Raw genomic sequence first — 12,517 nt, 5'->3', positions numbered from 1 at the left:
TCAGTGACAGAACAACTGTATTTGTAGAGGGGTTACTCTGTCAGTGGCAGAACAACTGTATTTGTAGAGGGATTACTCTATCAGTGGAAGGGTTACTGTATTTGTGGAGGGGTTACTCTGTCAGTGGAAGAATAACTGTGTTTGTGGAAGGATTCCAGCACCATTGAAGGATTACTCTGTGTGTGGAAACATTCCAGTACCATTGGAAGTATTATAATACAAGTGGAAGGGTTCCAGAGGAAGATAGTATTAGTTTTCAATATTGCACAGCATTGAGACAGCATCAAGAATTGCTGAAGTATCATGTTCGAGACTTAACCAGAAACATTCAAGTTGTTCAGAATTTATTCTGTAAATGAAAGAAACTTTCACATTTGGATCAGTGAAAAACACACACCTTATCCTTTCCTTATCCTTTAATTTTAATTCTGAGTTGTTTTTTTTGTTTTTTTTTTTTTTGGCTGTGAATAACTTCGTAGAATGCAGGCTACATGTCACATTGCCCAAGATACATTCAGTTGTATTTAATAAACGAAAATCATCTGCAGATAACATTTACATTTAAACTAAACATAATTATGCAAATTAGGTAGGAAAATATTTAATGGGTTAAAATGAAAACTTGTTGTTTTTATTAAACTGAAGATGTATGGTACCTTAAATTTTATTAGTTATTTTCAGAGTTGGGATAGGATAAGAACTTGTTTCAGAGTTGTTTTTTTAAACTTTAGTATTTTTAAGCTGCATTTTGTACTGCAGGGGTATAGTAGTGAAAAAAAAAAGCATGGCTTTACAGTAGCTAACTTATGACATATTACAAAATGTGTGTTGTACTTTATTTAATTATCCAGAGATTTTATATAGCACAATTTTGTCACGAGTTGAATTTGATATAATATTTCACCTCATGTCTGGCCATAGTTGATATGTCCGCTAAACATATGTATGCAAAGCTTTGAAAATAGTCAAGGGGAAATAATCTCTTGTAGGCCAAAGGCCAAGGTAAGTTATGAATAAGTATTCTAGATATGTTAGGTAGAAAGAGAGGTTGGTCAGTGTTACAGTTACTCAGAATCTTTTTTTTATTTTTCGCAAATAATTTGATATGTCATAGCACGCATTGTTGAGAATGAAATTGCAAACCAGTTTTAACTGAATAACTGTCAGATTTTCATTATTACTCTGTCATTGTCAATTATGTGTGGGATAGCCATGGCCATTTTTTCCTCAAGAATAAAGGACATATTTAACAGTATTTATTTCCATAGCCAAAGACTACATTATAGCAGATTTAAACTACATGTGTGTTAATTTTAGCACCCATGCTGATTATAATTTGTAGCAACGTATTTCACCCGATTTTTACCCTTTTTCCAGTGGCACATTTGGTTTGATTCTGACCAACTCATTGACCTTATAGTGCCGCTAAAGATTTTTTTTTTTTTTTTTTTTTGCGAAATTTGATTAATTTCTTATGAAATAAACTTAAGGGTTGGCATCAAAATTATCATTTTAAAGCCGTTATGTGCTTCTGAAAGTGTATTTTTACATACCAAACTTAAGCAGAAATACAAAAAAAGTTCAACATCAACTTCCTTTCATATTTATCAGCAAATATTATAATTAGGTATATGATGCAAATCATGTGCATACATGTAGTCAACACATTGCTACATGTACGTGTATTTTTTTTCTGAGGTTTCTTACATTCACAATCTTTGCCGGTTCAGTACTGTTTATCTTCACAATGAAAGTTATAACTGGATCAGTAGTTTTAATATGAATTTAAGTTAGGATAGATGAAGACAATAATAAATTGCCAAGTGGTTATCAAACCAGCGCAGATCTAACACTCGGGAGCCTATCACAAATGCAATCACTGTGAATTCAAGTCCAGCTCATGCTGGCGTCCTCTCTGGCCGCCTGTTGAAAGGTCTCGCCCTCTGACGTGTGTAGGGTCTTGAGTTTCCATCGGGAGATGCCCAGTTTCCTTCTACCATAACGCGTCCCACACTCGTATCAGTGGAATATTCTTAATTATGGCATAAAACAACAAATGAATAAAAAAACACATGCTGGTAACTTTGCTTTGCATTTTGTTCTGTCTCTCCATTACATGTTTGCTTAGAAACGAGGCAGGCTGGGTTGGAAAGTAAGAAGTGTCATTTATGTGGACAAGTGAATTGATATAATATTATTTTGTATGATAAGGATATGTATTTGGGTCATACATAGAATACTTTCCTGATACTTTTTACCCCTCACCCCCCACCCCGCCCCCCCCCCCCCCACCACCAAAAAAAATGCTAATGCTAAAATTTGACCTCTCGTTAATTTTCCTATTGAATTGTTAAGTGTTTAAATCTGTGATGATTGAGCGTATTATAAATACCAAGAGATTTATTTAGAACTTAATTTTAATACCATCACTTCTTTGTTATCTAGACAGCTCAAAATGTGGCTTGTGTTTGTTAAAAAAGAATAGTGCATACAAAAAGTTTTGCTCAACTTTCAGCTCTAGGCTCTAACCACTGTTTTGTTAAATTTTGTTAATGTCAAACCTTTGGCGTGTATTGTTATTATAGTTTTAGCTTCTTGGTATCATGTATCCGATTTGAAGGTTATGTCCTGTCGTGTATTTTTTTTTTTTTTTTTTCATTTTGGTTTGTTCAATACAGATCTCTTCTATACATTGGCTTAGTACATTTTTAGATATCTGTCATTTTGTCATGTTTTTTAATGAAGACAGGCATGAGAAGAATCTCCTTATACTGCAAATTTGCTTTAAACATAAATTGTATTTGAAATATTAACAATGACTTAAATCACTAATTTTCACCACCTTTTGCTGTAGAGTGTATTTAAATGTTAACGACGACATGAAATGCTGATGTTTGATATGTGTTGCTTTGAGTTGCTGTTTGCATTATTTTAAATGGCCTCATTTATTACATTTGGTAACATAGATTTTATTACTTGAATCTGATCTTGAACAGCTCTATGGTGTTACCGTCCTTATTGTATTTGATAAACCTTTTTCCAAGAAACGACTTATCTTCCTTAGACAGCATTATTTTTAGTTTTTTGTCATCATTCATGATCAGATACTGTGCTTGGGACTGGGCTTGGGTTTCATAATTTTCCATCTGAGCCAGTACTGAAGATTTAAGATCAGTATTGTATAGCATGTTAAAACAGAGCTTCATAAAACTAGGTTCATTGTCATACCCCTTTCAATTCAGTCTGATCTACTTTCCAAATATAGATATTTGATCAAAATATGTTGATCTGTTTTGGTTTCTTGATCCATTCTAGATTTGAATGGGGTGTGATGTAAACTTGATCCATTCAAAATTTAGATGGGTTCGATGTAAACTTGATCCGTTCTAGATTTGGATGGCGTTTGATGTAAGTTTGATTAAGGATAGTTTGTCAAAAGCTATACTTGGCTTGTGTCATAGGGTATTAGTGGGCAGGGTAAGTCCTCTGATTTATGACCCCCTTGACACCCAGTACTATGAATTCAGTTTGTGAACTAACAGATCTGAATGCTTTTAATTCTGTTCAGAAGTTTTGTGAAAAAGTAAAGGTACATTGTATTTAAGCTAGTTGTTCGTTTTGTTTTTTCTATTAATTTATGATCCTTTGATCTGCAATTGTGACAGTTCTGCAATCAGAAACTTGATTTTTAGGACCCAGATAGAAAGATTAAAATCAAGTTTGGAAGGCTGGCTTTTGAAAGAAAAATCTTAATGGCATTCAGATAAAACTGTAAATTTGTAGGTAATTTACTATAAGATGAGGTAATGGCCAAGTCATTAAAAGGAGGCATCTTGCATGGGTATTGATATTTACACCATAGAATTTTATATCAAATATTAAGGTCATATCAATAATGGCGACACTAAGACATACTTAAATTTATCAATAATTTATAGAATGGTAAGTTTTGAAACTGTGTAACTTGCCCTCAGTAAAAAAGCCAATGCTATTTTCTTTCATTTTTTATAGCAGCTTAGCATGCTAATAATGTAAATACACATGTATGTACATAGGTTTGCTCATCTACTTCTTACAGCTGCTTAGAATGTGTATTTGTAAAGACTACATGTGGTTGTTTGTCATGGTTGATATAAGTTCTGACAATGATGAAAATATGCGTCTGCTTATTGGGTTTGTCTAGAATGTAGTCACTTAAACACGGTGATAAGGCATCTGTAAATGAAAGCCCACATAGATGAAAATGTCAAGGCATCTGTGCAATGTTTTGTTGTGAAGTAAAAAACAGACAAATGCAACCTTTTTCTACGTTTTTGATTTATTTAATTTATGGGTTTTTTTTTTTTTTTTTTACACCTTACTTAGGAATATTTCACTTATATGATGAAGGCCAGCATTATGGTGTGAGGATCACCTTCGATCATCAAAAGGTTGCTTCTTTCCCACGTACAAAAGGAGGAGAAACCAGGATGAGGTGGACTCACAGTGACTGAATCTGGTGGCTGTTTTGTACTGTATACAGAATGCTGAAATGATGTATTTCAAGCAGGATGCATTTGAGACCAATGAAAGGCTTCCTAATTCCAAGTACACGTCGAAGCAGGTTGGTCAGGAACCTGTCAAGTGGCAGAGATCAGAGGCTAACTAATGAACATTCTGTAAAGATGAAATTACGAATATTGTCAAGGATAACCTCAACTTTCATTGGTGAAAATCTGGACCATGAGCAAGCTACAGCAGGAATAGGCCTAACGGCCCAATATCAAGTCTGTCCATTTGCTGGTTTAGCAAAAAAATCATGCAAAAATTAATTACATGTATATGGCCAACTGACAAGGGTTTGAGATGAAATTCCCTATTATCACAGCAAAGTCTATAACTTTGCTAATCCTATTCAACGCAACCAGGGGCCTCTGCGGCTCAGTTGGTTAGTGCACTAGCTCAGCGTAATGACCCAGGAGTCTCTCACCTATGTGGTCACTGTTCAAGTCCAGCTCATGCTGGCTTCCTCTCTGGCCGTAAGTGGGAAGGTCTTCAGCAACCTGCGGATGGTCGTGGGTTTCCCCCAGGCTCTGCCCTGGTTTCCACGCACCATAATGCTGGCCGGCGTCATATAAGTGAAATATTCTTGAGTACGGCGTAAAACATCAATCAAATAAATAAATAAATAAATCAAGGCATCTATGATATACTGAAACAATAATGGGCACCTGGAAACAGGACCCAGATACCATTTTATTAACTTGGAACATTCCTTTCTCAACTCAAATTAAAGACGAATAATGTTGATTAGAAACTGATATATTGTAACACTGTACATGTTGAGCTACAATCAACTTTAATTTAACAATGGCTCAAGGCCCTCCTGCACAATAGCGCCTCCCCTCTCGGGTTTAAAAAACATGCCCCATTGGAACTTTCCCTTTGTCCTTAGCGATTAAATTTGACTGCACTCAGCACAAAAACAAATGTAGCTACTAAAGCAGCAAAGCCAAAGGCTTGAACCCAAAAAATTATTTCATTTAAGGGTATAGCATGGATTTAGGTCCTTTGCGTAAAAAACATAACATCAACTGACTTTACCACCTGGAACGCCTGCCAGCTTCAAACCGCAAAACACACTATGGGGCACAGCAGGGGGAATAACTCGTCCAAGTCAACCGTCCGTAGCACTGTGGGCGAGCCCCTTCTACTCTGTTGACATCGAGACGTGGTTGTCAAGCACTGTGACAGGCCGGTGGTAGCACCAGTTGGGTTTTTTTTCGCGCTAATTGGGGAGATTTTGGGGAATACAGAAACCCCTGGAAGTAAGAGATACTTTCAGTGGTAATGGTTTTTCACCCACCAGACTCCCAGTGTTTTGAGGTGTCTTCAAAGGCGTGAAAGTGACCCGTTGTCAAGCGGTGACAACTACAACAACAACAACACTGCTCGCTATTATCCCAGCGATCTAATCGACTGTTTGTAACAAATTATTCTGTCAACATGGCAGCCGTGGAAATCAGACGACCGATAAATTCGGTCACACAGAATATCCGTGATTTTGCTGCCAGCGGTAATTATTACTGCACGGATGAAATGTCTAGAGAGTTAGCTGCCATTAACAGTGGTTTGGAACACATGAAACTAGACGCAGATATCACCAACTCATCCAAGGAGTGGCAGAAGAAACATAACCCAGCAGAGACCTATCAGGGTAATAAACTTACAGCCAAATTCTGTGGTCACATTAACATACTTTCTGAGTTTTCTCCATGTCAGATGATCCAAAGAATTCTTCATTTCAGTCTTTGATTTAGTGGCATTCAGCTTGATTCCAAAATATCAGACAAAACTTACTAAGTAAGCAAAAGGAGCATTTGAATCAGTAACAAAAAGTTGGATGGAAATTTGAAAAACAATCAAAACTCAATTGATAAAATATTAAAAGCAATATATCCATTGTAACTGTGTGGTTTTAGGAAAAGATAGATGTACACTGTATGTGTAGGCTATAAATTATTCATCATATTTTCCCCCCAACATGTAGCAAATTCTTCAACAGAGATAATACATTTTAAAATTTTTAGTTTATTCTTATACTCTAGTGGTAATCAGATTTTTCCACAGTGAACACTTATATTGTTCTACAGTCAGATAGATGTGCCTCACCTTTAATCATACCGAGTAATATCTCTGAGTAAGGTCAAGTAAAGTCACTACAAGGAAATGAACAAAATGTCTGAAAGACATCCTGCTATGCCTGCATTAGACATTTTGGCAGAAATGGACCTGAATGTTTAACAAATCTTATTACTTTACATAAGGAGTAGACACAGCTTTGTCACAAGTGTGGGTAATGGTCTAAATGATGTGAAACAGCAGATGAGGTGCCAGATGTGAGCACACAACAAGAGAATGAACGTTACGAGGAAAGGCACCACTGGGGAATGTCCAACCTTAAAAACATCCAAAAGGTAAGGAGAGTACCATAGACCTCTCTGGTGCTCTGTCTTAAATTTAAGTAGCATCTCTCCTGAATTAGACCACATTATGGTGATTGTCTTTGTATGTTTCAAATTTAATATGCACCTTTGATGTCTAATTATTTTTTAATTTGAAATATTGCGATTACCATTAAAAAACAGAAATCAGTTGTATTATTTATGAGGTAGTCTGAGCAGTGTAGTGAAACTTCCCTGCTTAACAACAAAGATACTGCGACATCAAATGCCAAAGAGATTTTGTTACATTATGTTTTGTCTCAAATGTAACTTAATTTGAAACAGCTCTCCAACCACAACTACCTAAGTCTATTTCAGCTTGATTATATGTCTATAAACATTGCTATGGTGACCTAATGGCGAGATTGTCTGCCTCAAAGTCAGGCAACCCGGGGTAAAACCCAGGTTGGGTCGAACCAGGAACTGAAAATGGTACTTGATGATACCTTGCTCAGCACTGAGAGGTTAGAGCAGGAAACAGGACTGATTTCCCAGTATTAGTATTACGTGACTGGGGTGGTGTTTCATGTCTGGTGACTCTTCAGCATGATACTTAAGTGGCTGGTAACACTTTGGTGGCATGGAGTCGCCCTGCCACATGAAGACAGTATATATACACACATCTTATGACTCATTAAGCCGCGGGCATTCATTCATTCATTCTTTATATGTCTATAGTCAGTGAGGACACTGTGCTAACACCAGATCAAAGTTACATGTATACAACTGTTAAATGTATGACCCAGACAAGTTGTCTGCAGTCATCAAGCAATGGGGAAACAAGGGTTCAATTAATCATCTTGAAATGCCCCTAGCAATAAACATACTCATACAGTACATGGAATTACAGATAATATCACACTTTCCTGGAATCCGTTTGATTCAGTTCAGCTACTGATGAGTCCTTCAGTGCTCAGCATACACCAGATCTTAAGACGCAATTCATCTCAATTCAAAGACCATATGGAGTTGTTTCCAGTTGCTGATGGCCATACAACTTCGACTTGATTTATTTGATTTATATTTTATGTTGTACTCAAGAATATTTCACTTATAAGACAGCCGGCCGTATGTGGGGAGGTCTTGCAGCAACCTGCTGATGGTCGTGGGTTTTCCCTGGGCTCTGCCCGGTTTCCTCCCACCATAATGCTGGTCGCCGTCCTATAAGTGAAATATTCTTGAGTACGGCGTAAAACATCAATCAAATAAATACAGCGGCCAGCATTATGGTGGGACATAAAACTTTAAGATTCAACTGCATGAAACTATCAACTCCAGTTGAGTCTCGTCATTGTTTCACATACACGTGCTCCAACGAATTGATGCAAGAGGCTGGTTGGTTTGAGTTGGGTCTCAGCTCTCCTATGTGCCGAGCTTAAGGCTCATACATCATTTATTTAAAGTTTCTATTGATTGGCATGACTAAAAAGTCGAAAGTTTAATATTTGAAAAAAAAAACACCTTATGAATATACATTTAGGTATCTGTGAAGAAAAGAAATCCTCAGCTATCCTTAATTTTCAAAACTTTCAGGTGGAGTAAACCCATATGCTGTTGGTGCTCATGAACGACTGCAGCAATTCAGCGATCACATCGGGGTGACAGATCGTTACCTTGGCTACCGAACAACCTCACTCGTTCAAGGGTTCCCTGTGCAGCACAACCTGCCTGGAAGATAAACCTTTCAGAAACAAACTCTGCTTGCAAAGCTCATATAAGGGTAAGCTGTGCTGGAGTTAAATTAAAAGATTAATGAAACACATGGTTTTTATTTCTTAATATGCGGTTTAAGATGTGTCCTAGCATATCAGAGTACAAAGGAGCTTCTGAGCCTATTTTGGGGGGGTAAAATTAGCTTTAAACTCCGTTTCTCCTATTTAAAGCCCTCAGAATTAGTCTAGAAATCAAGTATCTTGCAGCCATGCGTGTCACAGTGTATCTGTTGGGGAAAGAGTCCAAATGCGGGGCACTAAACTTCAGGTCATTTCCAAAAAATTTCCAAGCATTGATGGAAATATGCTCAGGTGACATGCTATAACTGTTACATGTATCAATACATCATCCAGCTGAGCTAAGATTAGAATGTCACAAAACAAAGTGTTTCTTTTTTGACATCATGGACTGAAATAACAAAAGTTCTATCTAACTGTATAAAATAAAACTTTTATCACTGAAAGAAATTAAGGTATTGCCCCTGTATACAACTAATGAAATACGATAATGGTTTCTGGTCATTTCTGCTGGTTGCATATTTCAGGCGTGCCATTACACAAGAGCCTGGGTACAGAGCGCCTGTACCCTCCCCCAGGACAACTATATGGCAGTGTGGAACCAGTCTACCTCACTGGCACCCTGAACAGAGCACAGCTAGGCAAAACCTTACCCACCCAGTATGAATATAGAGGTAAGGAGTGGTATCCTAGTGGTAAGAAATTGCTTGATGTAGAAAGCTGTTAATTCCCAGCAACTCCTAGTTGATAAGCTTTACCTACCCAGTATGTGTTTAGAGGTAAGGAGAACTATCCTAGTGGTATGAATTCCATCAATTATTTGATGTAGAAAAGATTTAACACCAAGCATCTCCTTAACCATTATGAATTTAGAGGTAAGGAGAATCAGCTATCCTAGTGGTGTGAATTCCATCAATTATTTGATGTAGAAAAGATTTAACACCAAGCATCTCCTTAACCATTATGAATTTAGAGGTAAGGAGAATCAGCCATCCTAGTGGTGTGAATTCCGTCAATTATTTGATGTAGAAAAGATTTAACTCCAAGCATCTCCCTACTCAGTGTGAATTTAGAGGTAAGGAGAACTATCCAAGTGTCATGAATTATTTCCATCCATTGTCCACTATGGGGAAGCAGTGTTAATGTACACAATGCAGCTCCTGGTTGATAGCACATAAGTCATCAACACAATGAACAGTCAAATAAATATACTAGAAGGCAGATAAATGTACTGATCCATGCACCACAAACAAAAGGACAATACTTCGCACTTCCTTCGTACTTGTCAGTGGCGAAAAATTTTCCAAATAATTCCTAGATCCAGATCACCACCAAATTAATGGACTGGTCCTTTGCCCAAGGCTAACCTGTGCCTAAAATTTCACCCAGATAGATGCATAACTTTTTTCCATGAAGTTGCTGACAGACAGACAGACAAACATACATACTAAGAAATAAACTCTTTCAAGAACATAACCTACTTAATGGAGATATAACATACCCTAAATTTCATCCATTTTTCCTGATTCTGAGAGTTCTATTGATTTTAGAAAGGTGTTTTCAGGTTTGTTTAGAACATGGGATGACATTCTACTGGAAAATTGTTTGTTTCAGCACCAGAAATGAAATTGTGTGACATTTATTGGCACTTTTGTAGGCAAAGTTAGGATAAATCACATTTTGTACATCAAGCTTTCGCGATTTCAGGTTACCAAACAATTGACAGCTTGTACCCTCGAAGTAACACAATGTACATCGACCGTCCAGCCACCTATAATCACACCCTGCAAAAGACAGCCTTCCTGAACAAGCTAAATGCATCAGATGCTTGCAAAACCAGAGAAGCACAGTCAGCCCAGCCACGGTTACAGCGAGCTTACACGACAATGTCTGTCCAGGAGCAATGTGGGATTAATACCACATTCCCAGGGAAGACCGAGTACACGAAGCGCTACACTCGCCCGCCGATGGACTTACCCACCAGCGACTTCACCATAAACCCTGCACCGAACTTCGCCATCCACGGGCGGCCGCTGGGACGGTCTGTCTATGAGGTAGGATTCACGGAGTACCAGACACGCTTTGAGTGGCCCGATGGAAGGAAACTAATCAAGCTGCCGTGGAGGCGCAGTTAGAGTTCTTTGATAATGAATTTATCAAAAGTTATGCCACACAAATGCACTCTGCTAATTTTTATTAAAAAATCCCAGGAAAATACAGCATGTTGAGGTTTAAATAGACACCGGTATATAAAAGCCTATGTGTATTTGTACAGTTAGAAGTGTATGTAGTTGTATTGTGAAATTAGGGAAATTTGCACATGTTGCACAAAAATAGTTGTTAACACCTTACACAAAACTGGTCAAGTGCTATGTGAATTTGTTTTAATTGTTTTGATTTAATACATTTTGCATCAGAAAAACCAGGTTTTATAATGTACACGTTAGAAAGTTTTCCCCAGGAAAAATAGATTTCAGTGCTTTTTGATGAGGACGAGTACCTGGATACCAGCGTAGAATTTAGGTATAGCATAAGTTGATACATTTTTGGAGTTTTTATAGTTTATAGTTTGGCAAAATGCTGGTTTTTATGGAATAATTGATGTCTTGCCTTGATTTTTGTTTTGAAAAGCCCTCTGAATGATTTTAGGATAATGTGAAAAGTTTGTATGTCTCAGCAAAGTATGGTCTACTGGTAGACCTATTGCCTTTGTGCTTTTTCTAAATCTTTTACAATTCTACATATATATATATGTTATTTTATTATGTAGAACTATATACACATGCGCATGTATAACTCTGGTATCCATGTATCAATCCTACTTATAAAATATTTTGTTTAGAACTTTTTTAGATCGTCATGTATATAGTGCATACAGACAGTATTATGCATTTGGAGGAGGTTTTAGTTCTGTGTAAATTAATGTTTTTTTCTCATCTAATCAGATGGCTAGATGTATAGATGAGACTTGTTTAAGGCACACACAAGGTATGTTTATTTGGATAATGGAAATGTGTGTCTCTATCACACCGAACAGAAATTATGTCATGCGATCATGTCATGGTTAGCAAGCAGGAAAATTTCATGTGAGGAAATTTTTCTTCTGGATGCTATCATTTAATCTCAACCAGGAAATAACGGATCATAATCAGCATTATTAGTCCACCCACGAACTGTTCTGCCTTCTGGTGGTCAAGGGCCAATACTCTTGTGATTGTAATTCCTAGATTCTTGAAGGGATTGAACTAGATATATTTATACAGATAATTGAAAATATCTCAGGTATCAACATTATTTCTGTGATTTGAAACATGGTGTTGTAGTTTCCTTGTGCTTTATACAAACATTTTCGATTGTATTTTTCTTAACCCAACATAAGGAAACTTCCCAGCCGATTCTTCTCATAGCTCTAAAGCCCTCTGGCAGGCATTTGTATTTTTTATCTCCCAGTTTTGTTTTGTTTGCAATAAAATGATATTGCTCCTGAATTTGTTATATATTTGAATGCTTTATGTGTGCATATATATATATATATATATATATATATATATATACACACACATGTATGTATACACATACTAAGTAATTAAGTAATACAAGTACCAGTGTGGATGTAGTCGATAAAATAATAATTTTAAACGCATCATTTAATACTCCATGTAAATCAGAGTTAGCACGTACGTTTAGGATTCCAAGGGCAACACTTACCAGCATTTTAAGTAATTTTCCAGCAGACGATAACGACGAAAACAAGCCCCGAAGCGGGAGAAAAAAATGTTTACAGTAAGATTTATTTATTTATTT

General features: G+C 36.8%; 1 protein-coding gene across 1 annotated transcript; it reads left to right on the top strand.

Annotated features, from left to right (window-relative positions):
* Positions 1-5,798: 5,798 nt before the first annotated feature.
* Positions 5,799-12,194, top strand: LOC135461623 (uncharacterized). The gene is made up of 5 exons (XM_064738803.1): positions 5,799-6,196; positions 6,862-6,956; positions 8,628-8,703; positions 9,241-9,387; positions 10,421-12,194. Exons 1-5 carry the CDS (start codon positions 5,986-5,988, stop codon positions 10,846-10,848), a joined length of 957 nt encoding a protein of 318 aa, XP_064594873.1. The 5' UTR covers positions 5,799-5,985; the 3' UTR covers positions 10,849-12,194.
* Positions 12,195-12,517: the final 323 nt, after the last annotated feature.

This window comes from Liolophura sinensis, chromosome 1, assembly GCF_032854445.1.
Source record: "Liolophura sinensis isolate JHLJ2023 chromosome 1, CUHK_Ljap_v2, whole genome shotgun sequence".
In the NCBI taxonomy this organism is placed as follows: Eukaryota; Metazoa; Mollusca; class Polyplacophora; order Chitonida; family Chitonidae; genus Liolophura; species Liolophura sinensis.
Note: the sequence above shows the minus strand (reverse complement) of the source record. Positions and strands in the feature narration are given on the sequence as shown.

What these genes read in the sequence shown, in the direction of transcription:
- LOC135461623 (XM_064738803.1), top strand. Translation starts at nt 5,986, where the DNA reads ATGGCAGCCGTGGAAATCAGACGACCGATAAATTCGGTCACACAGAAT. An exon ending in ACCTTAAAAACATCCAAAAG is followed by an intron (nt 6,957 to 8,627) that starts GTAAGGAGAGTA and finishes CACTCGTTCAAG; the next exon opens with GGTTCCCTGTGCAGCACAAC. An exon ending in CTTGCAAAGCTCATATAAGG is followed by an intron (nt 8,704 to 9,240) that starts GTAAGCTGTGCT and finishes TGCATATTTCAG; the next exon opens with GCGTGCCATTACACAAGAGC.